This window comes from Nycticebus coucang, chromosome 15 (assembly GCF_027406575.1).
Source record: "Nycticebus coucang isolate mNycCou1 chromosome 15, mNycCou1.pri, whole genome shotgun sequence".
In the NCBI taxonomy this organism is placed as follows: Eukaryota; Metazoa; Chordata; class Mammalia; order Primates; family Lorisidae; genus Nycticebus; species Nycticebus coucang.
In genome coordinates, this window is record NC_069794.1 from 79590698 (window position 1) to 79616982 (window position 26285).

The following is a 26285-nucleotide window of genomic DNA, read 5'->3' on the forward strand; positions in this document are numbered from 1 at the left end:
CATTCAGTGTAGTTTAGGATAATGTATATGATACTTGGGTGTTTTATTGATGATGTGAATTTATGTACCCATGAAGAGGTCACGCTCAGACTGTGTGGTTAGAAGTATAACTAAGAGAATGGAAAGGTTGCCTCCACGTGACTCTGGATGATGCAGTTAGCACTAGAGCATTGTGTATAACTCTCAGCACCCTGTTTAGAAGGGACTTCAAGTACTAGTACGTACACTTAAAGGAAAGCTGCCTCTGGGTTTTCAGAGGCTTTACAGTTGGGGAAATCTGAGTTCCTGGATGAGAAGAATAGGTTTGGAGAGGAAGGGAGCTTATAGCTCTTTAAAAATACCGGAAGGGTTGTCTAATGGGAAAGGGATGGCACTGTTCCTCTCTACAGAGGAAGAATTAACCAACAGTGACCCTGCATGGAGGTGCCAAGGGCTGCTAGAGAATTCCTTGGTACCAGGGGGACCCACTTGCAAGACTTTTAAGCATTAGATAGGTTATCAGCCTAGAAGCTCTTTAAATTCCTTTCAAATCTAGTACATAAATAATGGGTTTTTCTTTTCACGATAAAATACCATTTACCTCTAGGCCATTGTTCATAACTTTTTAATAATCATGGATCTGAAGCGCATGAAGGTTGCATGCCTCACCTGGGAAAATGTACCTCGGTTGGGGGTTGGCACAGTTGGTTGACCTATTTGCCTATTTTGTCTAATCACACACACTACTGTGATAGAAATGTGAACTTTTATGATAATGTTTGTCTTAGTAAAGGATCTTGGATCGAAAGTCAGATCCAAAAAAATCTTTTGTTTATATTTACTTTGTGACTGTCTTCTGGCAAGATGATGGAGCTGGTGGGGATTGGAGGGTGTCAGGGAGGTGTGAAGCCACATAGGGAGGAAGGAAAACTGGAAACTTACTTCTTGCATGTAATTTTGCCCTATATAATCTAAGGTGGTTTTAAAATTTACTTTTCCTGTCTCGTGTGAACTTGCTCTCTTTTTTTTTTTTATGTTTCTGGCTTTGCTTTTCTATTCTTGTTCTTACAATGGTGCCTTTTTCTTATGTTCTTCCTCCATGGTCTACATGGATCACATCCATGGGCAGCTGTTCTTTTATAGAGCTTGTATTTTCTGTCTGTGTCTCGGCTCCGTGACTTCTTAGCTATGTGACCTTGGGAATGATAACTCCTCTGGGCTTTCATTTCCTTACCCGGAGGAACTAAAAAAAACAAGAGAACATGAAGACTATCTCTACAGGCCTGCTACAAATGTTAAGTAGCTTAACTTAAATTAAAATTTAACATTAAAAATTAATAATTGTATAATTATAATTTAAAATTAAATTTTACAAATTTGTGTAACTACTGAAAATAATATCTGGCCCCTAGGAGGTTCTTACTTTCCTTTTTCTCTAACCAGTGAGTACCAGTTACTGTTTACGGACAAAGATAAAGAACATCTATGATGTCATTCTTTAAAAGTTAAAATGCTTATATTACATGTATAGATGCAAAAAAAATGAAAGGAAAAGAGAACTCCATGAACTGAGCGTTCAGAGATGCCCATGGGGGGATGTTAAGTGAACGGCTGAGTTAAGGTTGGGGCTGTGGTGAGGAGGCTCCGGTGAGTAGCTGCAAGATGCTGACCTTTTTGTCTTGGGGTTGGGTGATGGTTTCTCAGGTGTTTGTTTTATTATTACACCTTATAGCATATAAAAAAATCCTTAGTATGTGCAGTAACATACTAACAGTGATGGAGTGAAAACACGTGGGTTGCCATGTGATCTATTTTCAGTCAGAAAGTACCAGCAGCCTCCCATGTAATGTGTGGGTGTGAGTGAGCTCATACATTCTTGATGGATGAAGAGGAAAGTCTGATGGCTGTTCACTGGGGCAGAAACTTGTTACTATTAAAGTCCCTTGTTCCCAGTGCCTAATAAAATGGGTTCATAATGTGAATAAAACAGTGTTAGCCTTGAATCAAATGGCTTAATGATGATCTGGGAATCCACTTTAGCAAAAAAGTAAATACTGTATTAGATTTTATTTATCTTTATTTTTATTTTTTATTTCAGAATATTAGGGGTTTCCCACATTTGGGTTATGTAATTTGTTTTTATACAGATTGAGTCGAAGCTGTTGTTAAGTGTGCCCTTCATCCAGATAGTGTGCACCAAACCCATTAGGTGAATTCACCTGCCCTCTCCTCCCCCCCTCCACCTGTTTGATCTTCACTGACTTTTACTCCCATTAGTGCACATCAGTGTTGGTGGATGAGTTCCAGTTTAGTATTGAGCCCATGTAGTGTTTGTCTTCCATTCTTGTGGTATTTCCCTTAGAGCAATGGTCTCCAGGTTGTCCCAAAAGATAACAGATCACCATTTTTAATGGCTGAGTAGTACTCCTTGGTCTGCATATACCACATTTTATTAATCCACTCATGTATTTGTAGGCACTTGAGTTGTTTCTGTGTCTTTGCAATTGTGAATTATGCTGCTATTAAAGTCAAGTGTGAGTGTCTTTTTTATAAAATGACTTTCTTTTCCCCTTTGGCTAAATGCCTCGTAGTGAGATTGCTGGGTCAAATGGTAGGTCTACTTTAAGTTCTTTGAGGTATCTCCATACTACTTTCCATAGAGGTTGTACTAGTTTGCAATCCCTCCCACAGTATATAGGAGTTCCTTTCTCTTTACATCCATGCCAGCATCTGTTGTTTGGGACTTTTTGATAAGAGCCCTTCTTACTGGGGTTAGGTGATTTCTCATTGTGGTTTTGATTTGCATTTCCCTGATGACTACACATGTTGAGTATTTTTTTTATGAGTCTGTTCGCTATTAGTATATTTACATTTGAAAAGTTTCTGTTCATGTCCTTTGCCCATTTAATAGATTTGTTTGGTTGTTTCTTCCTGATTTGGCTTGCATTCTGTGTAGCTTCAGCCCTTTATCAGATGTATGGCATGTGGATATGGTCGCCCATTCTGTGGGTTATCTATTTGCTCTATTTGATTGTGTCCTTGGCTGTGCAGAAACTTTTTAATTTGATCAGGTCCCATTTATTTATTTTCATTATTGCTATCATTGCTTTGGGAGTCTTCTGCATGAATTCTTTGCATAGGCTGATATCTACAAGAGTTTTTCCAAATTTTCTTCTAGAATTCTTACAGTTTCATGTCTTAGGTTTAAGTCTGTTATCCATCATGAATTAATTTTTGTGAGTGGTGTTAAATGCAGATTCTGTTACACTCCGTGAGGGTGGAAGTAACATTGATCTTCCTCATTGTTCACTCATTCATTCATTCTACAAATATATATTAAGTGCCTAATACATATGCCAGGAATTGGATGATATCTATTTGCATTGTATAGTATATCTGAAAGTGTTTATTTTTAATTTTGCAAAGTAAAAATATAGGATATTATGAAACTCATCATAGGAGGAGCGAGTAGGTCTGGAAGGCTTTCTGGAGGAAGTGGCAGTTGTACAGCAGGTGGAAGAATACAAAGGGATTAGTTGGGTGAGGGTGAGGGAGGATTTCCATCACATTTCATGCAGATGGAAGAAAGAGTATGTGCAAGGCCCTGAAGCAGAGAGCAGAGAGCAGAGAGCTCGGCACTGTGAGGCATGAGGCCGGTGTGCTGTGGCCAAGAGCAGAAGGTGAGAGGCAGGTGTGGGACGGAAAGGTGTGCAGAGCTGGATCATGTGGACCTTGAAGACTGGAATTTCTTACTTTCTTCTTATTTCACACCTATAGAAAAATTGCAGATGGAATAGGGTAATCTACCTAGATTTTCAAAGGGTTATCCTTTCACCACAATCTGTCTCTTTATCTCTCTTTCCCTCCGCCTCCTTACCTCCCTTTCTCCTCTGCCTCTGCCCCCCCTCATATATACATGTGTATACTCACACAAGGACACACACACAGACACACACACACGGAGACACACACACAGACACACACACAAACTCACACAAAGACACACACACAGACATACACACACGCACACTGTTTTTTCTTGGCTGAATCATTTGAGATTTAAGTAAATCATGTCATGCCATGTACATTTTCAAAGCAAAGATAATCTCTGGTATAATCTTAGAACTATTATACAAGCAAGACAGTTAATATTGATACAGTACTTTTACCTAATATACATTCTATATTGTCCCAGGAATGTCCTTTGCCAACATTTTGTTTTTGAAAATCCTAGATCCATTGGTTTGGGGGGGGGGCATTCAGGATAGTTTTTTTTTTTTTAAATCTCCCTCAATTTAATTCCTCTGATTATTTCCTCACGATGAAATTCAGGGTGAACATTTATGGCAAGAGTAGACACGGGTGATGTGAGGCTCTAAGCACTAGTGACAGCAGGAGTACGTGATGTCAGTTTCCATTATTGGTGATGCTCAGTTTGATCTGTTGGGTAAGGTGGTGTTCATCAGATTTTTCCATTGCAAAGAGAAATTTTTCCTTTTGTAAGTAATAAAATAATCTGGGAATAATACTTTAAGATTCTACAGATACCTTGCTCCCCAATAATCTTTTACTCAACGATTTTACTGTGGCATCCCTTGCCCAAGATCATTATTGCTCTGGCAATTACAAAAGAGTGATATTTTAAATTCTGTAATTTTTTTTTCTACAGTTGACATTCTTCTGTGAAAAAGAGCCTTCCCATATCTTCTGCTCTCTTAAATCAGTATTACTATAAACTTGTGAATTTTTAAAACTTAAAATTAAGATTTAATATGCATTTATAATATAACAATCATATTGATGTTTCAATTTTTCCCTATTTGGCCAGCAGGATCCCCTATCTAAAAGCTTTTTTGGAAAAATATTAAGCAAATGAAATAATAATATAGAAGTGATGAATAAATCTGTGTTTACCATGATTTTTTTCCTCCTAAGAAGCTCTTTGTGTCAATCTAACGTGACTGTATTTTTATTTCTTTCTAGGTCTCATGGGCTAATTGGCTCTCATTCAACAAGAACCCAACAGATAAGTCATCGTGCGGTATTACAAGACAAACTGTTCTGAAAATGATTAAAGCATTGTTACCACGTGGCATTGTCAGAGGAAGACAAGCAGCTTGAGAATTTCCTATTAACGGAACTTCAGCTTGCAGGCAGCCCCTTTCCATAAATAGGACTGCATGGCAGGCAGCCCTCCCTGAAGGGTTGACAATGAGCATCCCAGTGGCTCCTAAGAAATCATGTTACACTCAGTTGCAGGATAACAGAAATGGAGTAAAAAATAATAATGAGAGTATCCTAGGTCTGGGAGATACAAATGCCAACCAGATCATGCTGGGGGTCAGCTCCTCTCTTGATGAGTCCAGGGAATGTGACCTGGCAGGTGAAATTGGAAATGCAAATTCAAGTGACCCAGAAAATCATACCCATTTCCGTAAGGAGTTTCACCAACTTCAGGGCTTTGGGAAAGAATCTCAGGCTGGCTCCACCAGCATGAAAGAGTCTAGACTTTCCTTGACTGTTCCTAGGGAACGAAATGAAGAGCACACACTGGAGAGAGGCGCAGGAGTTCTGCAGTCCCCTCGGGGTGTTCAGGGGCCAAGTCTGCTGAGCTGGAGGAACGTGATGGGTGAGGGCAGTCCAGAAGTTTTGGCTAGAAGGGATGCTGAAATTCCCTGGCCTGTTCCCAAGGATAAATTTGCAAAGACCCTTGACAATGAGGAGCTGAGGAGGCATTCTTTGGAAAGAACAAGTGGCTGTGCCCTTCCAGCTGGAAGCGTGACTGTGCAGCACCCACAGCCTGCTCCCCAGGGCCCCCCGGAAGCACGGTGCCCTGTTCCTAGGGCTGAGGGGCCACAGAAGACACTGACAGACCCCTTTCTAGGGGCAGCTTTCCCTCCCTTTGACAGTACTTCACAGGGAACGAGTGTGTGTCTTCCTAAACCATCTACCTCAGAAACCAAGGAGACCACCCCCTCAGAGGCCCAGGTTGAGGAGGGACGTGACCTGGGCATTTCCTGTGAGCACACATCACATTCTACCCAGCCAGAACCTGCTCAGAATTCAATTTTGGCATCAAAGGAAATCCTGAGTAAGCCAGAAGCACAATTAGGTCAGGAAAAGAGAGAGCCCCAGCTAGAGCTGGAACATGTTCACCCCAGGGCTATGTCGGAGTTACAGTCCCAGGAAGGGGACCTGGGGGACCACGAGGAAGACAGTCCAGCAGGTCCAGAGAGAAAGGAGCCACATGGGGAGGCACACGAAGGAGCCACCAGCACGGCTGGTTGTCGGCCCAATGGTGGCCGCCCCTACCGCGGGCTGGGGAGAAGCAGCACTGAAGGGGAGAAGACAGGAGCCAGCCCGGGGGAGGAGGAGTCTCTCCTGACCACCCCCAGACAGGAGCCTGCTTCCTTGGGAATGGCTGATAACCTGGCCTCTGACAAAGTTTCACCATGTACAGGTAGGAAGTTGGGTGAAATGACACTCAGCAACTTTTTACCAGGTGACGGTCATGTGGCTTTTATTCCTAGTGATCCTACTGACAACAAGCCCTCAGCTGTCAGCCAGGAGGAAGAGCGACAGGGCCGTGGGAATGAGGACAGTGCTCTGGGTTTGGCATCAGATTCTTCTGTTGGAGTGAGAAAAACGGAGGTCCCTGGGTCCCTAGACCTTCAAAGCAGTAGCTCAGAAGCAGGAGAAAGTAACAACGTCACTACACTTGTTACTGAAAATACGAGCCTTCTGGAAAATGCGGCTAAGATGGAAAGCACCCCCATGAGAGCAGATTCCGTTCTCAACGTCCCAGAGCCCCTCCGCCCAGAGACAACTGTGAACACAACCCACCAGCCTACAACGCCTAGTAGCAATTTTCAGGACATCAGCATGTTCAGTGAGGCAGGTGCAGGGTCACCCTCGGCGGTCCCCGCCCCCAGCTACAGTGTGCGACTGCTGAACACATCCCCCAAAGTGCCTGACAAGAACACTTGCCCCAGTGGGATCCCCAAACCTGTCTTCACACATTCCAAAGACGTGCCTCCGTCGCAGGAGGGAATGGAGAATCTTCAGGCTGAGAAACCGGAGGAAAGGACAGAAACCAAGCCCATCGTCATGCCCAAGCCCAAGCACGTGAGGCCCAAGATCATCACCTACATCAGGAGGAATCCACAAGCTCTGGGCCACGTGGACACGTCGCTCGTTCCCGTGGGGCTTCCATATGCGCCACCCGCATGTAGCATGCCTCTTCCTCAAGAGGAGAAGGTGGCAAGTGGGGACCTTAAGCCATCTGCCAACCTCTATGAGAAATTCAAACCAGACTTGCAGAAACCCAGGGTGTTCAGTTCAGGATTGATGGTGTCTGGGATCAAGCCCCCAGGACATCATTTCAGTCAAATGAGTGAAAAGTTTTTGCAAGAGGTAAGAGAACGTCATTGTGATATGATCCATAAGTTGAATGTCCTAAAGTCTGTTACATATTTTCAATGAATTGTGAAAACAAGATGTCCTCTCTAAGCAAACTGCACGTTTTCATGGACACACTTATAGAGAAATGGATGTTTTCAACTAAAGGAGATTGTGAAGAGAAATGGCCATTCTTAACTAGAAGAGTTTGATGGTCTTAATGAGATGGACCTGGCATCTAAAGAGATTCATTTAAATTTTCACTTGCTATGCTGCATAAGAACTTAGATAAGTATGCATTTAAATAAATAAGTGAGCTCAGTTCTTTTAAAAGCCAGGTCAAAGGAAGAAATAATTCAAAATAAGTATATTTTTCATATTGATTTTGGGAGAATCTCATATTCTCTCATGGAAGAATGAAGTAAAAAAACAGAAAGTAATGTATTAGGCACAAGCTCTTTTTTTAAGTCAAAGTAACACTGGTAATTATAACTTAGATTTAGTCATGTGCCTCTGGTGCATTGGGCCCATCAAATAGAATATTTAATCTTTGTCAGTTTTCACTAATCTTTACAGCACTTGTCTGGAGGTTGGTAATGCAGTTTTTTTTTTTGGCCGGGGCTGGGTTTGAACCCACCACCTCCGGTATATGGGGCCAGCGCCGTACTCCTTGAGCCACAGGCGCTGCCTGGTAATGCAGTTTTTATCACTGCCTAGCCCAGTTTTCTTCCAACTTTTTTATTTATCTCAAGTCACACTTGAACCGATAGTTAAACTTCTGTGGCATACTTTAAATTATGTTGATCAAAAAGAAAAAAAAAAGAATGAAAAAGAGAATATACTTACTATGCCCTGAACTTCTTTCAAAAATATTTTAATTAATGATCTTTAAAAATTTTCACAGCACACTGGTTGAAAATCACTGGTCTGGACTTGGAGAACTTTAAGTCATACACCCAAGGCCACAAAACAGGGAGAGCAGTGAGATTCCCACTCAGGCCTGTGCGATTCAGACTGTTCTGTGCAGTCCCTTTCGGTGCCAGAGTGCTGTGGCGAGTCAATTCTCCGGAAGTCAGAACTAAGGTTTGTCTCCTGAAGGAAACTCTTTGCGGCAACTGGAGTGCTTAGTTGAAAGGAAGGCTGGGTTGGGGCTTGCCAGGTCACTCCTGCCGATGGACCGCCTTTAGGATATTCTCTGTGTGGCTTCAGTACCAGCCCACTTTCCTCTCCGTCCCCTCTCTCCCTCTGCTGCCTTGGGGCCTTTGTACTTCCCTTTGCTGGAATGTTCTACCAGTGATCCGAATGGCTCTCTCCCTCACTCTCTTTAGATCTACACTCAGATGTCCACGCATCTTCCCTCGGAGGTCCTTTCCTGTGGTTTTTTCTTCCTAGCACTTACCTCCAGCAACATATATACATTTTTGGTTTTCTTGCACTGAGTAGAATGTAAAGTCACATGAGAATGGGGCTTCTTTTTAGTATTTTTGCTCCCTGCTGTGACCCCTGAGTTTATAACATGCTTGTCACAAACATGGGCTCAGAAACGTTGAGTGACAGCTGAATCATGAACTCTGTCTATGTTGGAACCAAACGAAAGCATACCAAGGGTTTCTAGAGAGAGAATGATCAAGTCTGATGTTGGACTGTAGCTTGCTTGAATGTATTCACAGATTCAAAGAATGGATTGTTCACAGCAGAAACTGTCAGATCTAGCACAGAGGGAGGAAAAGGTGAATCCAGTCTCTGCCACAGACACTGACCTTGGCAACCACCAGGCTCATGCCCCTCTGCTGCCCTGGGGCTGAAGTCAGCACCCCTCTGATTGTAAGTGGCTTCCCTGTCACATCGCTGAGAGAGGACATTGACGGGCAAGTCCAGGGCTCATCTCTTTGGCAGGGGTTTGTCTTGCTCTTCAGGACTGCAAGGCTCCCCACGTGTGTTTTGCAGTGAGGGCATGTTCTGGGCAGAGGACTCTCAGGTCTGTGGTCTGTCAGGCAGTGGTCTCTCAGTGAAAGTGGACATGTGGCCCTTCTGGATTTATACATCAGTCTCTGAGTTTGGTTGTGGTATGTCATTCTCCAATATCTAAACACTTATCTCCCTGGGCCTCTGGGGTTCAGGGTCAGGCTCGGATTCTGGGCTCTTCTGTAAGAGAGGGGCACTGTCACAAGAGCTAATGCTCCCAGGACTGCAGCCACCAAACCTGACGAGCTGCATGAATAAACCTTCCCCTTCTCAGAGTGGTACTGTGGATTGCCATGAAGAAACCCCAGATTTTTCTCCACAAAAGCATACCCACGAGGGAAACTTGACTGAAGAGACACAAAAAAGTCCTGTTTTATCTGTAATCCTTTCTGCATGACCTTCTTTATTTTTCCTCTGCATATTCCTTTTTCTACATTGTTTCTATCCCCTCCAGGAGTAATTTCTATATAATATTTATATTTTTCCAAACACTGTTTTCTCTACTTCATTATCTAGAAGCTAACTCCAGACTCAAGGAAATGAGATTGAATTGACATTGTGTGGTTTTAGGGGGTCTGATGGGATCAGAGAGACTCCACTGATGTAGTAGTGAGAACATCATAGCCTTCACCAGTCACTAAGCCCCTGCCTCTGAGGACCATTTTCTGCCATTATTTGAGAGACCCGGACTCTTTCTCCGGCTGCAGGGTAGAGCAGGACGTCCTGGGTGTCAAGCCAGGCTCATTTCTGTGGCAACCTTATTTAACCAAAAATGGGAGACAGGCTCCTTCTTGGCCTTTGGCTCCTGTGGCTGTAATCTGATGTGACCCAGTGAGTCCCTGTCCTGTGTTCAGGCTCCGAGCAGGGAGATCTGAAAGCCACCCTTCCCTGCCAGTGTGCCCCTAACTCACCGCAGGGTGGCTCCATTCAGGCTTCAGGAAAAGAACTCATTTCTGACCAGTTGCAACCGAAGTCAAAGCAGGAGACTCTTAGGAGGTAAAAACCAAACCAGCTTCAGACTCTTCCATTGTTATTAACAGATCTCTTGCCAGTTGGAGAGCATGGCTAGAGACAGAGAAATCAAGAACAAGAACTCTTCTGGTAGAGGGAGTCTCTCTTCAGTTGACAGGAATAATACGGACTTTTAAAGCTCCCAGAAGTGGCTTCCGAGATCCTTTGGGGTCTAGTCCTGCCATGGTGATAAAACACGCTCAGTTGTTTAGACTGCTCTCTGCTTCTGGCTCTCCTGAAGTCTCAGGGACACTCCCTCCCACTGACACCTTGGGAGTATGTCTCATTTTTGGTGAAAGGAGGACAAAAAAGGGGGCAGGGTTGAGAGCACAGTATACAGCTGTGGGATTCAGTGCTGCTGTTCCTCCCACTCTCTGTGGCCACCTCATCTCTGAAGGGCACTGCAGCCCTGAGGGCTCTCCAGAGAAATGGGGCCAGTGGGAGAAAGGGGTATGTGTGTGAGCCAGTGAGAGAGAGGGAGAGATGTCTGTGTATACACACACGTACCTGTATCTCTAAGTAGAGAGGGAATGAATTGGCCCAGTGATTTGCAGGGCAGACCTGCATGCCAGAGACTCAGGAAAGAGTTGGTGGGGCATTTTGAGTGCAAAGGCCATCTACTGGAGTAATTCCCTCTTCTTCAGAAGTCAGTCTGTTTGTATTAAGGCCCTTGATTGATTGGATGGGGCCCACTTATGTTATGAGTGGGTTATCTGCTGTATTCAAGGTCTACTGATTTAAATGTTAATCTCATCTTTAAAAAAATGCCTTCACGGCCACATCTAGAGTACTGTTTGACCTAATATCTGGGTACTGTGGCCCAGCCAAGCACCCTCCCCTGCTGCGATTGCAGTGGCTTTCTTGTGAAGGCAGCCTTCGCCCTTAGTCTCTGTCTCACCATCTCAGTAAAAACAGGACAGGCACAGGGCATATAATAAGGGGCAATCCAACAAGAAGTTGTTTGTGCACCTTGACTTTGCTTGAAATTGTAGAATTCTTTTTATTGCCTTCAAAATTACTTTTCTAAAACATCCTTTTTAGAGAAGGAGGGGACATTTGGGGCTGATCTCTGTGTGTGTATGACTGAGCAGCTTTAGTTGTGTTCTGTCAGTGAAACTGAAGGAAAAGAGTGTGAAGTTCTTTGTAGATTCCCTTGTTTACTTAAAAATGCATAAAGGAGGCATCAGAGGCATAGTTGTCACCTTTTTAAAGAATTTGTTATCTTACCAGAAACAAATTACCCAACAAAATGACAGGCGTTGAAGTTACTGAAATCCTTAAGATCATTTTTGAGTTGAGAGTGTGGTGGTTTTGACCTCTGAAAGCTATCTGGTTCCAAAGAACTGAATAATTACTGGGATCAGCAGATTGCAATCCTAAATATCCAGTAGACATAGGTTGGGAATGACATTAATTTTTTCACAAAGCACCCGTTCAAAACAATGAGCAATAACATCAAAAAATTAGAAGCCAAAATAAAATGAGATAGGAGGTATACAAGCCTGAGAGAAAGACTAGAGATTGATAGGGAAATAGTAAATAAGGAATGATAAAAGTTTTATCAGAGCACAGATGTGGAATGTTCTTTCACAGGAATATAATTTTCCATGCCTGAATACAGTCTATCTGCTTAACAATCGTGCATATTTTACAGTGTGATTATGATAAAACTTTAAAGGCCTATTTTCCTGTTTCTATAATGTCAGTTTTAAGAAGAACTTTGTATCTGTTTCAACATTAAAAGAGTATTAATTTAAGGGTTTATCTTTTCAACAGCCTGGATCAAAGCTTTTGTAGCTGCTACTAAAAATATTGTTAAATGCTTGTGATCCTTGAAGAGATGTAAGTCTGATGCATAAAACGTGTAGTGATTTAGAACAGAGTTAATGAACAGATGTATCTTTTCATACATGGTTCTTAGCACTGTCTTTTATTGTAACTGAAAGGAAATAGATTATTCGGTTCTTTCTCTTCGTCCATGTTTAATGCGAAGACACACGGATAGTATGCACGCTTTGTGAGCACAGAACTGTGTATGTGAAAAGGTATCCACAAGTTGTATTCTAGACTGTTAACTACAGGACACAGTAACAGTGATGTTGGGTTATTATACTGAGGAAAGAATGTAAAGTATTTTTATCATAAGTATTTATTGGCTTCAGCCTGGGGCTAGACACATATTTTAGGTGCTGTGAAGTCAACAGTTGACAAGACTCTGGCCTAGAACTTCCATTCTGGTGAAACTTACTCAAATGTTCCCGGGAGCATCACGTCACAGGGAAGACAGTGACAGACGGTAATTCAGGCTTTGGTTTTTAGTTACGTAAGAATATGTCAGAGGCCTGAAAACCCATTTCTATTAAACTATTTTCCCATATAGCCTTTTCTCCCTTCTGAGCAAGACTAATTGTATTTCCCAAGTGGCCTACCTAGTAACGACTCAATATAAATTGGTCAAGTTCATCTACTTATCATAAGACTAAGTTGTTATAAAACTTGTGCTTTTTCCCCACAAGTGTGATAAAAACATTCATAATTTTTTTTAACACTTACCAAATTCTTTCTCTGCTTTGTCGACACTGTTTAATGTTTGTTGCCATCTTAATCAGATTCCAATGATTCTGTAACAGTGCAATTTAAAAAAAATCTCACAGAGGGAGTTTTCTTTTTGCCTAGTAAATACATATTCATAGAGTATTAGAATTGTAAGGAACCTACAAGATCATGCAGTTGGGTTTGGAGATAAGTAACTAGAGGTGAAGACACTGGGCCCAGAAAAGGTGAGTGATTGGTGATGAAGCAACTCAATGATGTCAGAGGGGTCATTGTTTCAGTTTTAGTCTCCTGACCTTGTTTACGATTCATATTATGATATGAAGTTCTCTGACTGAGTTTTTGGATCATTTACCATAGGTTACAGACCATCCTGGAAAAGAAGAATTTTGTTCTCCACCCTACGCTCACTATGAAGTCCCTCCAACTTTCTATCGGTCGGCCATGCTCCTTAAACCCCAGTTGGGATTGGGTGCAATGTCCCGTTTACCTTCTGCAAAGAGCAGGATTCTGATTGCAAGTCAGAGGTCTTCAGCGAGTGCCATCCACCCACCAGGACCCATACCAACAGCTGCCAGTCTCTACAGTTCTGATCCTTCAGGTAACCGGTCCAAGCCTTTTCCTGCTGTACATGTATCTAGTAATCGTGTGACATGGTGGGAACTGCCTCATCCTGTAAGAGAAACCTTTTTCTGTTCTTCCATCTGTCTATAGATACAGACATTTGTGAAAACTCATCTATCTGCAACTGTCACCCCCCAAACAGTGGCCCTTGGTACTCCCACCTGGCTTTTTGCAGTTTCTTCCTTCTCTGAGACTTTCTGTAGACCAGACCTCAGAGGTATTTTCTGTTAAGGGCCAGATAGTAAATACCTTAGAGGGTTCACGGATCCTAACGGGTGAGAGTCATAGCTACTGAGCTCTGCCTCTGTGAATGAAAGCTGCCATAGGCAATACGTGAATAGACAGTTGGGACCATGTTCTAGTACAACTTAATTTATCTACTATTTTCTTTTTTTTAAGTTCAGATTAATAAGATACAATTAGGTTACACTGTTTACATTTGTAAGGTAAAGTTCAAGTTCAAGTTGAGTCTTTCACCCAGGTAGTGTGCCATGTACCCTACATTGTACTGGTTAGGTGAGAACTCACCAAACACCTCCCTTGCCCCTGCCCCTTCTTGAATTTAATTGTGCTTTTCTCTTGTGTGGGACTGTAGTTGTTGATTTGCTAGTTTCAACATAGTATTGAGGACATGGCCTACAGTCATGGCCAGAGTTATCCTTGATGTTCTTGGCCCTTCTTCACTCTCTTCCCTCTCCTCTGCTCCTGTACTTTCTCCCAGGATTCACACGTTATTTTATTATGGAAATAATACATGCAAAAAAATTTAGAATATAGAAAAATATGAAGAAAAAACAAATAACACTTGTATTTTTTAACACCTAATTCATATCATGGACTACTTTCTTTCGCTGTCTTTTTTCCCATATCCATTGTTGAAATATTATTACTGCAATACAAAGTTCATTTTTCCTGTGAATATCCTATTGTAGGTATTTTCTATGCCATAACAATTTTTCAGAAATATTTCAGTGGAATAAAACGTTTTGTTTTGAGGGTGGTGCCTATGGCTCAAAGGAGTAGGGTGCCGGATCCAGATGCCAGAGGTGGTGGGTTCAAACACAGCCCCAGCCAGAAACTGCAAAAAAAAAGAAAGAAAAAAAAACTTTTTGTTTTGTTTGTGCATTCATTTACTCAACAAATTTTGGATGTTTATTACTATGTGCCAGAAGTTATAGATTGAGGACCATACCACGAAATAAGCACAGAGAGCTCCTCCCTTCATGCAACTTACAGTCTGATGGTCGGAATGGACAATACAAAATAAACACAAAACAAATACATAATTATAAATTTGATAAATGTTATAAAAGCAAAGAACATAATGCTTTCTGAAATTAGAAGAGAAGAATAATATGGATGGGACAGAGGTGCTTCAGGCATGGTGTCTTTGAGGAAATGGGAAGAGTAGGTGGCCCTGGGGAGTATGTCAGAATTGCTTTAGCCATTCTTGCATTACTGGCAAGTAGATTTTGCATATTTTAAATAATGCTGCAATTTGCATCTTTTTATGTGATTGTTTTCATTCTGTTTTCTTTGGACAAGTTATTTGAAGTATAATTATGAGATAATAGCATATCCTAACGTTTTTTGAAAACAATTGTTTTCATAATAGTGTTTCTTCAGAGTGCTTGCCAATTTGAGTATTATTATTGTTGGGGGAAATATTTTTCATTTGTTTGCCATTGTGTTACTTTGTCATCATGCAAGTAATTATCATTGGCCTTAAATTTTTATAACAAGCCCTTCTACAAAAAAAAAAAGAAAAACACATATTCTTTAATGGGTCTCATGACATAGGTATATTGTGATGGGATTTCCTGTTGTCAGAGCTGGCACAAGTTACATGATTCCATCAGAGATCGGCCAGGGACTGACGGATGTCCAGCACCGTTCTTGGTGTGGGGGACAAACCGCAAAAGTAGACAAAAATCCTTACCCCTCTGGAGTTTAAATTTTAGAATGGGGGGCAGACTATTTTTCTTTTCTTTATGTTATTTTATATATATTTTATTAAGTCATTTGTACATCCTGGTGGTCTAGTGGTTAGGATTTGGCGCTCTCTCTCTCTCTCTCTTTTCTTTTTTTTTTAACAAAATAAGTAAATACATTATATGGTCTATTGGGAGATGTAAATCATATTGAAGAAAATGAACAGAGAAGGGGAATGGGGGGTTGGAACAGAAAGGAGAAGGACTATAAATTTAAATCGGGGGCTTATAAAAAGCCTCCATAAGAAGGTGACCTCTAAATTAATTTCCAAATGAGCTGAGCAAAAGAACCCCATGGATATGTAGGGCAGAGCATTTTAGTCAGAGGAAGGAGCCAGTGCAAAGACCCTGAAGTGGCCAGAGTGAGAGGGGGAAGGGTAGGAAGAGACGAGGGTAAAGATGGGACTGGTTTGGGGGGGAGGGGAGGCTTGCATAAGGCCTAAGTACCATTGGAGGGATTTGATGGCCACTGTAAATAAGAAACTAAACCACAGAAGGTTGGGAGCTGGGGCGATGTGATTTGACTCTTGTTTAATTGGGTTCTCTCTGACTCCCATGTTGATAATAGACTTTAAAGGACGAAACAGGAGAACAGTGAGGAAATGATGTAGTAGTCCACAGAGAGAGGGTCTTAGACTGTCATGCGAGGAAATGACGTAGTAGTCCAACAGAGAAAGGGTCTTAGACTGTCATGAGAGGAAATGACTTAGTAGTCCAAGAGAGAGAGGGTCTTAGACTCTCATGCGAGGAAATGACTTAGTAGTCCAACAGAGAGAGGGTCTTAGACTCTCATGCGAGGAAATGACATAGTAGTCCAACAGAGAAAGGGTCTTAGACTCTCATGCGAGGAAATGACGTAGTAGTCCACAGAGAGAGGGTCTTAGACTGTCATGCGAGGAAATGACGTAGTAGTCCAACAGAGAGAGGGTCTTAGACTGTCATGAGAGGAAATGACTTAGTAGTCCAAGAGAGAGAGGGTCTTAGACTCTCATGCGAGGAAATGACTTAGTAGTCCAACAGAGAGAGGGTCTTAGACTCTCATGCGAGGAAATGACATAGTAGTCCAACAGAGAAAGGGTCTTAGACTCTCATGCGAGGAAATGACGTAGTAGTCCACAGAGAGAGGGTCTTAGACTGTCATGCGAGGAAATGACGTAGTAGTCCAACAGAGAGAGGGTCTTAGACTGTCATGCGAGGAAATGACTTAGTAGTCCAACAGAGAGAGGGTCTTAGACTGTCATGCGAGGAAATGACATAGTAGTCCAACAGAGAGAGGGTCTTAGACTGTCATGCCAGGAAATGACGTAGTAGTCAACAGAGAGAGGGTCTTAAACTCGCATGCATTTTTCTATAAAAGTGTTAATATGGTCAAACGGGGCTATTGGAGGATGGTATAACACACACAGTGCCCACTGTGGATTAGCTACCTTTATTTATGTATTACAAATGAAGAAAATGAAACTGAGGTTAAATAACTTGTCCCAAGTCATAGCGCAGAGACTTATTCTCAGCCCCCTTACCAACACTGTGTTTGTCAGCTGGCTGTGCTAAATCCTCCTGTCCTGCGATAGCTTTAATTTATAAAATAATGAGAAAACCAACTTGTGTGAATTTTCTGGACCTTAGAATTATGGCCCATGGGCTGGCTACCTGTTTTAAAGAATAGATTTTCTGTAAAGTGTGAGACTCTGTCTCTACAAAAAAAAAAAAAAATATATATATATATATATATATATATATATTTTCTTGAAACTCATCCGCACCCTTTGTTCCTTAGTTTGCTGGCTGCTTTCTGAGTTGTCAGTGTGACAGAGGTGGATTTTTGCCCAGGAGCTGTCTGGTTGTTTGGGTGGTGCCTGTGGCTCAGTGAGTAGGGCGCCGGCCCATATACCGAGGGTGGCGGGTTCAAACCAGCCCCAGCTGAACTGCAACCAAAATATAGCAGGGCGTTGTGGCGGGCGCCTGTAGTCCCAGCTGCTCTGGAGGCTCAGGCAGGAGGATGGCTGAAGCCCAAGAGCTGGAGGTTGCTGTGAGTCCTGTGACATCATGGCACTCTACTGAAGGCAGTAAAGTGAGACGCTGTCTCTACAAAAAAAAAAAAGAAAAGAAAAGAAAAAGTTGGTTGACACTTTCCACCTGGGATATTGCCAAGTTCACCTTCTGAGTTTTACCATTGAGGCTGAAAAAGTATATGGTAGATTTGATTTTAAAACTCTTTGGTGAGTGAAAATCTAGGTATGGGAGACAAACTGAATTTATTAATGTATTTCACCAAAATCTATTCACAAGAATGTCTTTTTTTGGTTCGTTTGTTTTTTTCTAGAGCAGTGAATTGTCCCAGCACAAGGACTGTGCTGGAGTACAGGCCCAGGAGGCCCCATTAGGTCCCGAGGGTAGAGGGTATGGGGACTGCAGAGCTCTGGAAGCTTGAAGTTTACGGTCCCTGGAAGACTGCCAGGGTCAGAGCTGCATGGTTGTCCATCATACACTGACATCATCTAGATTCTGGACAAACTAGTCCTTTGCTGAGATGCCTAGGAAAGAGTCTAAACAGCGACCAATAAGGAGTCTCTGAGACTGTTCTCCTTTTTTCAAGACTCCTTAAGATTTTCTCCTTGAGGTGATTTTAAGATAGAGGATTTGAGAAGTCTCAATTTTTTCTTAAAATCCCCTTCACCAAATCTCCTGCCAAACAATAAGGGAACAATGGAAACATCATCTTTAATGATACATCTAGAAACTTCCATGTTTCCAACTATAATAAAAAAGGAAGGGCTGTCAAATGCCAAAAACACCTCAAGAGGATGCCTTTAGCTGCCATTTTGGGGACAGGTCAGCACAGGCCCCAGGGCAGCAGGTTGGGGGCCTTCCCTGGGGGAATCTGATATTGGGGCAGAGTAGGTGGGTGGGAGGCAGGAGTGTACACTGTCCTAGTTTTCACCATGGAGCAGCAGGGAGGCAGGGCTGAATAAGAAAACACACGTCTTTACAACAGTACAGTTGGTGTGAGGAGACTCTAAACTATAATCAGATGCCAACTTCATTTTTTCTGGGGAGAAGCACAGCCTGAGAAAGAGCCTGTGTACATGCACATCAGGGCCTGAGGAGGCTCTCTGAGGCCAAGAGGGAGTCCCTGGCAGTGTGGGACCAAGCCCTGTGCCCTTCTTGCACGAACTTCATGCAAACAGCTGGGCAGGGAGAACTTGCCTTGTGTGAAGATGGGTGACAGCCAAGATCTGCTCCTCCCCAACCCCGCTACACTCCTCACCTACACAAACTTCAAGAGCCCGAGTCCGTAGGTAACACCCTGAATGTTTTCTTTTTCTGTTTCTCTCTCTTTTATGCTCTCATAACCATAAAATTTATGGAACTGGGTACCTAGTTTATCTTTTCCAGTTCAAGATGAGGTTCAAAAACTAGATCTCCCCCTGGAGCAACTCCTGGGGACTACATAGGCCAGAGAATAAGAAGACATTCCAGTCTGTACCTCCTTACAAAGCAAGTGGTCTAGTTCCTCACCATTCTAAAAGTCTCACTCTCCCTTTCTCTTCTCTCCTACATCTTTTCTGGAGCCCCTTTATCCTCCTTGATTCTTACACATCTCCCAGGAACAGTCTAGATCTCCCCTGACGTCCACCTCATCAGGGCCGTTAGCATCTTCTCAACTCCCTGTCCCACACCTGGCATCACACACACTGAACGCAGAGCAGCTGCCAGACCTTCCACCCTGGTCCCACTCGTGCTCCGGGTTCCCTCTGAGGAGGGTGGGGAAGCTCTGGACTTTCTGCTTATGCCCTGCACAGCTTTGGGTGTATGCCATCCTGCTTCCTTTCGGACTCTTGTTCATCTTCTCATAAGTGAGGTCTTCCTGTCCCATTGTTTGCTTAAGAAGTGAATTTCAGGCAGAGAAAACAATACACACAAGAGCTCTGAGGCAGAAATGAGGCTGGCCTGGTTAGAAAACAGGAATAAATCCAACATGGCTAGAATAAGTAAGAGGTAAATAGGAGAAAAGCCAAGGAGGTGGACAGATCACACAGGGCCTGATGGCCCGGGTGAGGAGTTTGGATTTTAACTGTGGTGTGCTGGGAAGGCCCTAAAAATTTGAAACATGGTTTGATTCATGGTTTATAGAGATTACCCTGTGTAGTCTGTGTGGTATAGAATGTCGGAAGTGCAGAGGCCAGTTGGGAGCTGCTAAAGTTGTGCAGATGAGGGATACTGTCCACTGGGAGGATGGAAGGAGAACGATGGAATTGTTGGGATCTAGTTTGGAAGCAGAGCCAGTAGGATTGGACAGTGAGGGTGGGTGATGGGGAAAGAGAGGGAACAGTCATGAGTGGTAGAATTTTGAGCCACTGTGTGGTTGGTGATGCCATATAAGTTGACTAACTAGGGGTGTTGGGGAGGGACCAGGCCTGCAAGGAAATATGAAGAGTTCTGTTTTAGAAATTCTAGTGGTGTTCTGACAGAGATAGATACTATGAGTTAGGCATTCTTAGAGAAGTCAGGGCTGGAGATTCAAATTTTGAGTTCTCCAGATGCTAACTAAAGTCAGGGGGTGTGGCTAGAGAGAAGGGGGTGTCCTGGGAAGGGGCCCTACAACATTCCAATATTTAGAGACCTAGCAAAAAAGACTGAGAAGCAGTGGCCAGTGTAGCAGGTAGAAAACTAGAAGAATGTGGTTGGTGTCCTAGAAGCCATGAGAAGAAAGTCCCCCAAAAGAGCAAGGAGCAGGCAATGATTTTGAATGCCACTGAGGGAGGGCAGTTTAAGGGAGAGAAAGGACCAGTTAATTTGGCAACATGGAAACCATTGATTTTCTTTACAACAGCAAATTAAATAGGATGGTGGGGGAAAAGCCTCATCAGCCAGGTAGAGGGAAGTTGACATCCAAGTGTGGCCAACTCAAGCTTATGAGATATAAGAAGCAAATAACAAAAGTTACCTGATAAAACATGTGGTTCTTTCATGTTATGGGGAGTGAGAATGATTCTGTTATGGTCAGGGTTTCAGAAAAACACTTATGAGAGTTGTAATGATCGTTTGGAATGATGATGCTGTGTGCAGAACTTCCTTGAAAGCTGCCTGTCCACTGACTGTGACCCAAACAAACGCAGCATGTCAGCTCTCTACTGATGGGTTATGGGTCACAAAAAAAATTTATCTATTAACTTTTCAGGTAATTGACACTACCATCTTATTGCTGTCAGTGTACAAAATATTATCTGCAGGCATTTTTTCAGGTCTGTTTGCTCCACTTTTAGAAAATAAAAGCAGCTGGAAAAAGGAAAGCCTAGATAAGCAAGGAAAATGAAAATGGTCCAGACTAATGGACGAAGCCTCTGAACAGCTTACTGCCACACTATTTCTGGAGATAAATAGAAGTTAAGTAAGCTGTTATCCCAAACAATGAAATATGCCTGTTTCAAGGCTGAGGGGCAAACAGTTTCTGTGATCTGCCTCAAGAAAAGTAATAACTTGTTTTAAGGCTGATCTTGTGTACAGAATTTTTTGACAACTTAAATATAACGATGATGAAGGTGACAATTGTAACTATGTAGAGCGATTATTACCTAAGACAATATTTTATGTAATCTGCAAACAACCCTCTGAAACAGTTTTCGTTTGTTTTCTGTTTCACAGATTAGGAAACTATTTTATAGATGAGGCTCAGGGTGGCTAAGTAACACTGACAAGACCAGAAGTCTAGTAATTCAGAGTCGTAGCACCCAAGTAGATACCTGTGTGGTTGTTAATTCATGTCATTAACCAGCAGGCTGGCAGAGAATTGCCTCTTAGCTGCAACTGGGAGGCCCAGTTCATTCCCCTGGTGCAAATAGGTAGGATCCTGTTTTGGGAGGTTTTTAACTCCAGGTCAAATCTAAATAAATTTATATGCCTTTGTACCCACAATCAAGACACAGAACCCTAAATTTCCTTTTTTTTTTCTTACCAGTCCTCCTACTCACAGCCCCACCCTAGGCAAATGCCAGTCAGCTTTCTGTCATTATAAATTATGTTTATGTGTTCTAAACTTGCAAGTAAATGGATTCATACAGTATGTACTCTCTTTGTATCTGGCATTTATGACTCATCATAATGTTACTGAGATCTGCTCATGCTGTTACACGTATCTGTAGTTCATTCCTTTTATTGCTGAGTATTAGATGGATGTATTACCATAATTTGATTATCCATTCACCTGTCTATGGACTATGAATGTTCATGTACGAGTCTTTCTGTGGGTGTATGATTTCATTTCTCATTTCATTTCTGTCATGGAAAAATACCTAGGAGAGGAATTGCTAGGCTATTTACAGTAAGTATATGTTTGATTTTTTTAAGGAACTGCCAAACCATTTTCCAGAGTACATAGTTTTCCTAGTTTATATTCCTATGAGCAGTCTATAAGAGGTCCAGGTTGCACACACCAAGGCCCCCCCCATAACCATAATTGTCCTCATATCAAAATTGAGTACATAGGATTCATGCTTCTCCATTCTTGTGATGCTTTACTAAGAATAATGTCTTCCACGTCCATCCAGGTTAATACAAAGGATGTAAAGTCTCCATTTTTTTTAATGGCTGAATAGTATTCCATGGTATACATATGGTGTGTGTTACACTTTATGGGGGCAAGACATGATTGCAAGAGGGACTTTACCTAACAATTGCAATCAGTGTAACCTGGCTTATTGTACCTTCAATGAATCCCCAACAATAAAAAAAAAAGTCTATATAAAAAAAAAAAAAAAGAGGTCCAGGTTGCTTTTTATCCTTACCATTATCTGATATTTTTAATATTAAAGTCTTTTTAATATTAGCCATTCTAGTAAGCATGCAGTGATATCTCCTTATAGTTTTAATTTGCATTTTTAAAATGACAAATGATGTTGAACATCTTTTTATATACTCAAATTCTTTGACCATTAAAAAAATCTAGTTGTTTTTCTTGGTATTTTTCAATGGTAAGAGAGCTTTATAGATTTCAAATATGAGGTTGTTTTTCTCTTTTTTCGCAGTTTTTGTCCAGGGCCAGGTTTGAACCCACCACCTCCGGTATATAGGGCCTGCGCCCTACTCCTTTGAACCACAGGCGCCACCCTTAAACATGAATTTTTATTTATATACATCTTTTGAAAATATTTCCATGTAGTGTTTTTGTTGACTTTTTATTTCTCAACATTCTTTCAAAAAAGTAGACTTTCAATTTTAATAAATTACAGTTTCTAAAATTTTTTATTTATGGTTTATGATTTTTGTTTTCAATCTAAGAAACTTTACTCACCCCAGGAACTCAAAGAATTTTTTCTACTTTTTATAGACATTTTATAGTTTTATATCCTATGTTTAGGCCTATGATCCATTTTAAATTAATATTGTGATATGAAGTATGGATTAAGGTTAAGTTTGGGGGGAGCATATGGCTATCTAACTGTTTTAACATCATTTTTTGAAAATACTATTCTTATTTTCTTTTTTTTTTATTTATTTATTTTTATTAACCATAGCTGTGTACATTAGTATGATCGTGGGGCACCATACACTTGGTTCATAGATCGTTTGACACATTTTCATCACATTAGTTAACATAGCTTTTGTAGCATTTTCTTAGTTATTTTGCCAAGAACTCTACATTCCACATTTACTAGGATTCACATATACCCTTGTAAGATGCACCGCAGGTGTAATCCCATTAATCCCCCTCCTTCTCCTCCCTCCCCCCTCCCTCCCCTCCCTTTCCCTATTCTTATTTTCATTGAAAATCAGTTGACCAGTCTCTTTCTATACTCGACATTTTGTTTCATTGATCCACCTGCCTCTCCTGATGCTAATGTCACGTGCTCTTGAATACTGTAGATTTGCAATAACTCTTAAATTCAGGGAATGCAAATCCTATGACTTACTCTTTTTTGAAAATTCTTTGAATATTTGAGATCATTTGAATTTTATACTTTACAGTCAAATTTTCATATTTTAGAATCCTTTTGCCAATGTCTAAAAAATATACTTGCTGTGATTTTGACTGGATTGCACTGGCTCTGCATACAGATTAATATGGGAATAATCGATATTTTAACATTAATATTTCTAACTCATGAACATAATATGTCTTTTAATTATGTATTTAGAAGAAAATAAATCATTTTGTCATAAGGACATTTGCACTAGACTGTTTATGGCAGCTCAATTTACAAGCATCAAAATGTGGAAACAACCTAAATGCCCACCAACCCAGGAATGGATTAACAAGCTGTAGTGTATGGATACCATGGAATACTATCCAGCTATTTAAAAAGATGGAGACTTTACATCCTTTGTATTAACCTGCATAGAGTTGGAACACATTCTTCTTAGTAAAATATCACAATGTATTCAATTCTAATAGGAAGCCAGTAGATGATGTAATGCATACCCTCATCAAAGAAAAACTCAAATCAATTCAATGTGGGGGGGAGAAGAATGAGGGAGCAGGGAAAGGAAAGGAAGGAAGGGGATGGGAAGGGTCCCAGGGTATGGCACACTTCTTGGGGGCAGGACACAATTCAAGGAGGGAATTTAACCTAACAAAAGCAATCAGTGTAACCTAATTCTTTGTACCCTCAATGAACTTAAAACAATACAAAAAAAAATATGGATAATAATATAAGTGGAAACAATAAGGAAGATACTTACAATGTCATTGATTGTACAAGTGGAGTCACAGTCTGCAAAAAATGAAACATGCCTGTGAACAAAGACAGATTGAATTGGAAACGATTTGTGATAACTTTAGCTTGAATATAGAAAAGTTCTTTTATCTGGAAATAATGAAGATATTGTACCCACATTTGTTGTAATTATGAACTAAGCATCCATAATTCAAATACCTCCCCTTTTAAGCTTTGGTTTTGCTCATTTGACAGTAATTATTCTGAATCCAAGCTTGATAAATTCTGTATCAGTCTGCCTGGGCTTTCAAAACAAAAGACTGGATGGCTTAAACAACAGAAATTTACTTTTGTGATTTTTTCATAATTCTGGAGGCTCAAAGTGCAAGACCAAGGTGTTAGAATGGTTAGTTTCTGGTGAGGACTCTTTCCTTAGTTTATACATATAGGTAGCCACCAGGGAGTTCTGGGATCTCTTTCTCTTCTTATAAAGACACCATTCATACAGAATGCCTCACTCTTGGGCAGTGCCTGTGGCTCACTGGGTAAGGTGCTGGCCCCATATACCGAGGGTGGTGGGATACATATAGGTAGCCACCAGGGAGTTCTGGGATCTCTTTCTCTTCTTATAAAGACACCATTCATACAGAATGCCTCACTCTTGGGCAGTGCCTGTGGCTCACTGGGTAAGGTGTTGGCCCCATATACCGAGGGTGGTGGGTTTGAACCCAGCCCCAGCCAAACTGCAACAAAAAATAGCCAGGTGTTGTGGCAGGCGCCTGTAGTCCCAGCTACTCAGGAGGCTGAGGCAAGAGAATCGCTTAAGCCCAGGAGTTGGAGGTTGCTGTGAGCTGTGACGCCATAGTATTTTACCAAGGGCGATAAAGTGAGACTTTGTCTCTAAAAAAAAAAGAGTGCTTTACCCTTATGAACTTATTTAATTTGAATTACCTCCTTAGTGGACCTATCTCCAGATTGTAGTTTAGGTTTTCAACATGAATTTAGGTGAACACAAATTAGTCTATGCAAGTCTATGCAAACCAGTCTTCAGATTTAAAAATATATATACATGTATTTATATATATAAATACACACATATATACATATATTTAGACTTTCTTTAATTTCTTTCTATAGAATTTTCTGATTTAAGGTGGAGATTCTGTACATTTAAATAATGCCTATGTATTCATAACTGTATTATTCACAATAGCTAAGTAGTGGAAGGCCCAAACCCAAATGTCCATCAACTTATAAATGGATAAACACATTGTGATATGTATGTGTGTGTGTATATACATATAGATACCCACACACACATATATATCCACATATATACAATTGAACATTAGCCTTAAAATCAAAGGAAATTCTGACACATGCTACATGTGTTAACCTTTAAAGACATTATGTTAAGTAAAATAAGAAGGTTACCAAAGAATAAATACCATATGATTCCTTCACATAAGGTACTTAGAGTAAAATTAAAATTCATAAAGGTAGAAAATAGAATGGCAGTTGCTATTGCTCAGGGGAGAGAAAAATGGAGAATTGTTTAATGGGTACAGAGTTTCCATTTTGCAAGATGAAAAAGTTCTGGAGACTGAATTCACAACAGTATGGAAATACTCATCGTTGTTCAACTATGTAATTAAAAATGGTTAAGGTGATAAATTTTATTGTGTGAAATTTACCATATATAAGTTTTAAAAAGGTATTTCATATGTTTCTATGCTATTGCTAATTTTTTAAAATGTCAGTTTCTGGGTATAGCTTATAGATTTGGAATACTTGTTTTTTAGTCATTCTGTTAAAAAGATTTTCCAGTTTCTCTTGTGACTTATTTGGCTTAGAGTTTATCAAGGATCATGTTGTTTAATTCCTTTAAATTTGGGGATTTTTCAAACACCTTTGCATTGACTTTTGGTTTAATTCCATGTGGGCAGGGAACATGCTCTGTTTGATCTGAATCCTCAACTTTCTGAGGTTTACTTCATAGCCAAAAATGTGGTCTATGCTTGTATTTGGTGTACTGATTGATAAACGTCAGTTTGGTCTAGTTGGTTGGTAGTGTTGTTTAAGTCTGCCATGTCTTTACTAATTTTTAAAA

At 41.1% G+C, this 26285-nt stretch overlaps 1 protein-coding gene across 5 annotated transcripts in view; it reads left to right on the top strand.

Moving 5' to 3' along the window:
• Positions 1 to 26285, top strand: part of MTUS2 (microtubule associated scaffold protein 2) — a 749188-nt gene that overhangs the window by 256574 nt on the left and 466329 nt on the right. For all 5 annotated transcript variants that reach the window (XM_053563400.1, XM_053563404.1, XM_053563402.1 and 2 more), the window contains 2 exons: positions 4963 to 7392; positions 13267 to 13507. In XM_053563400.1, coding sequence (XP_053419375.1) covers positions 5191 to 7392; positions 13267 to 13507 — 2443 coding nt within the window. In that variant the 5' untranslated portion in view covers positions 4963 to 5190. The remainder of the gene's footprint in view (positions 1 to 4962; positions 7393 to 13266; positions 13508 to 26285) is intronic.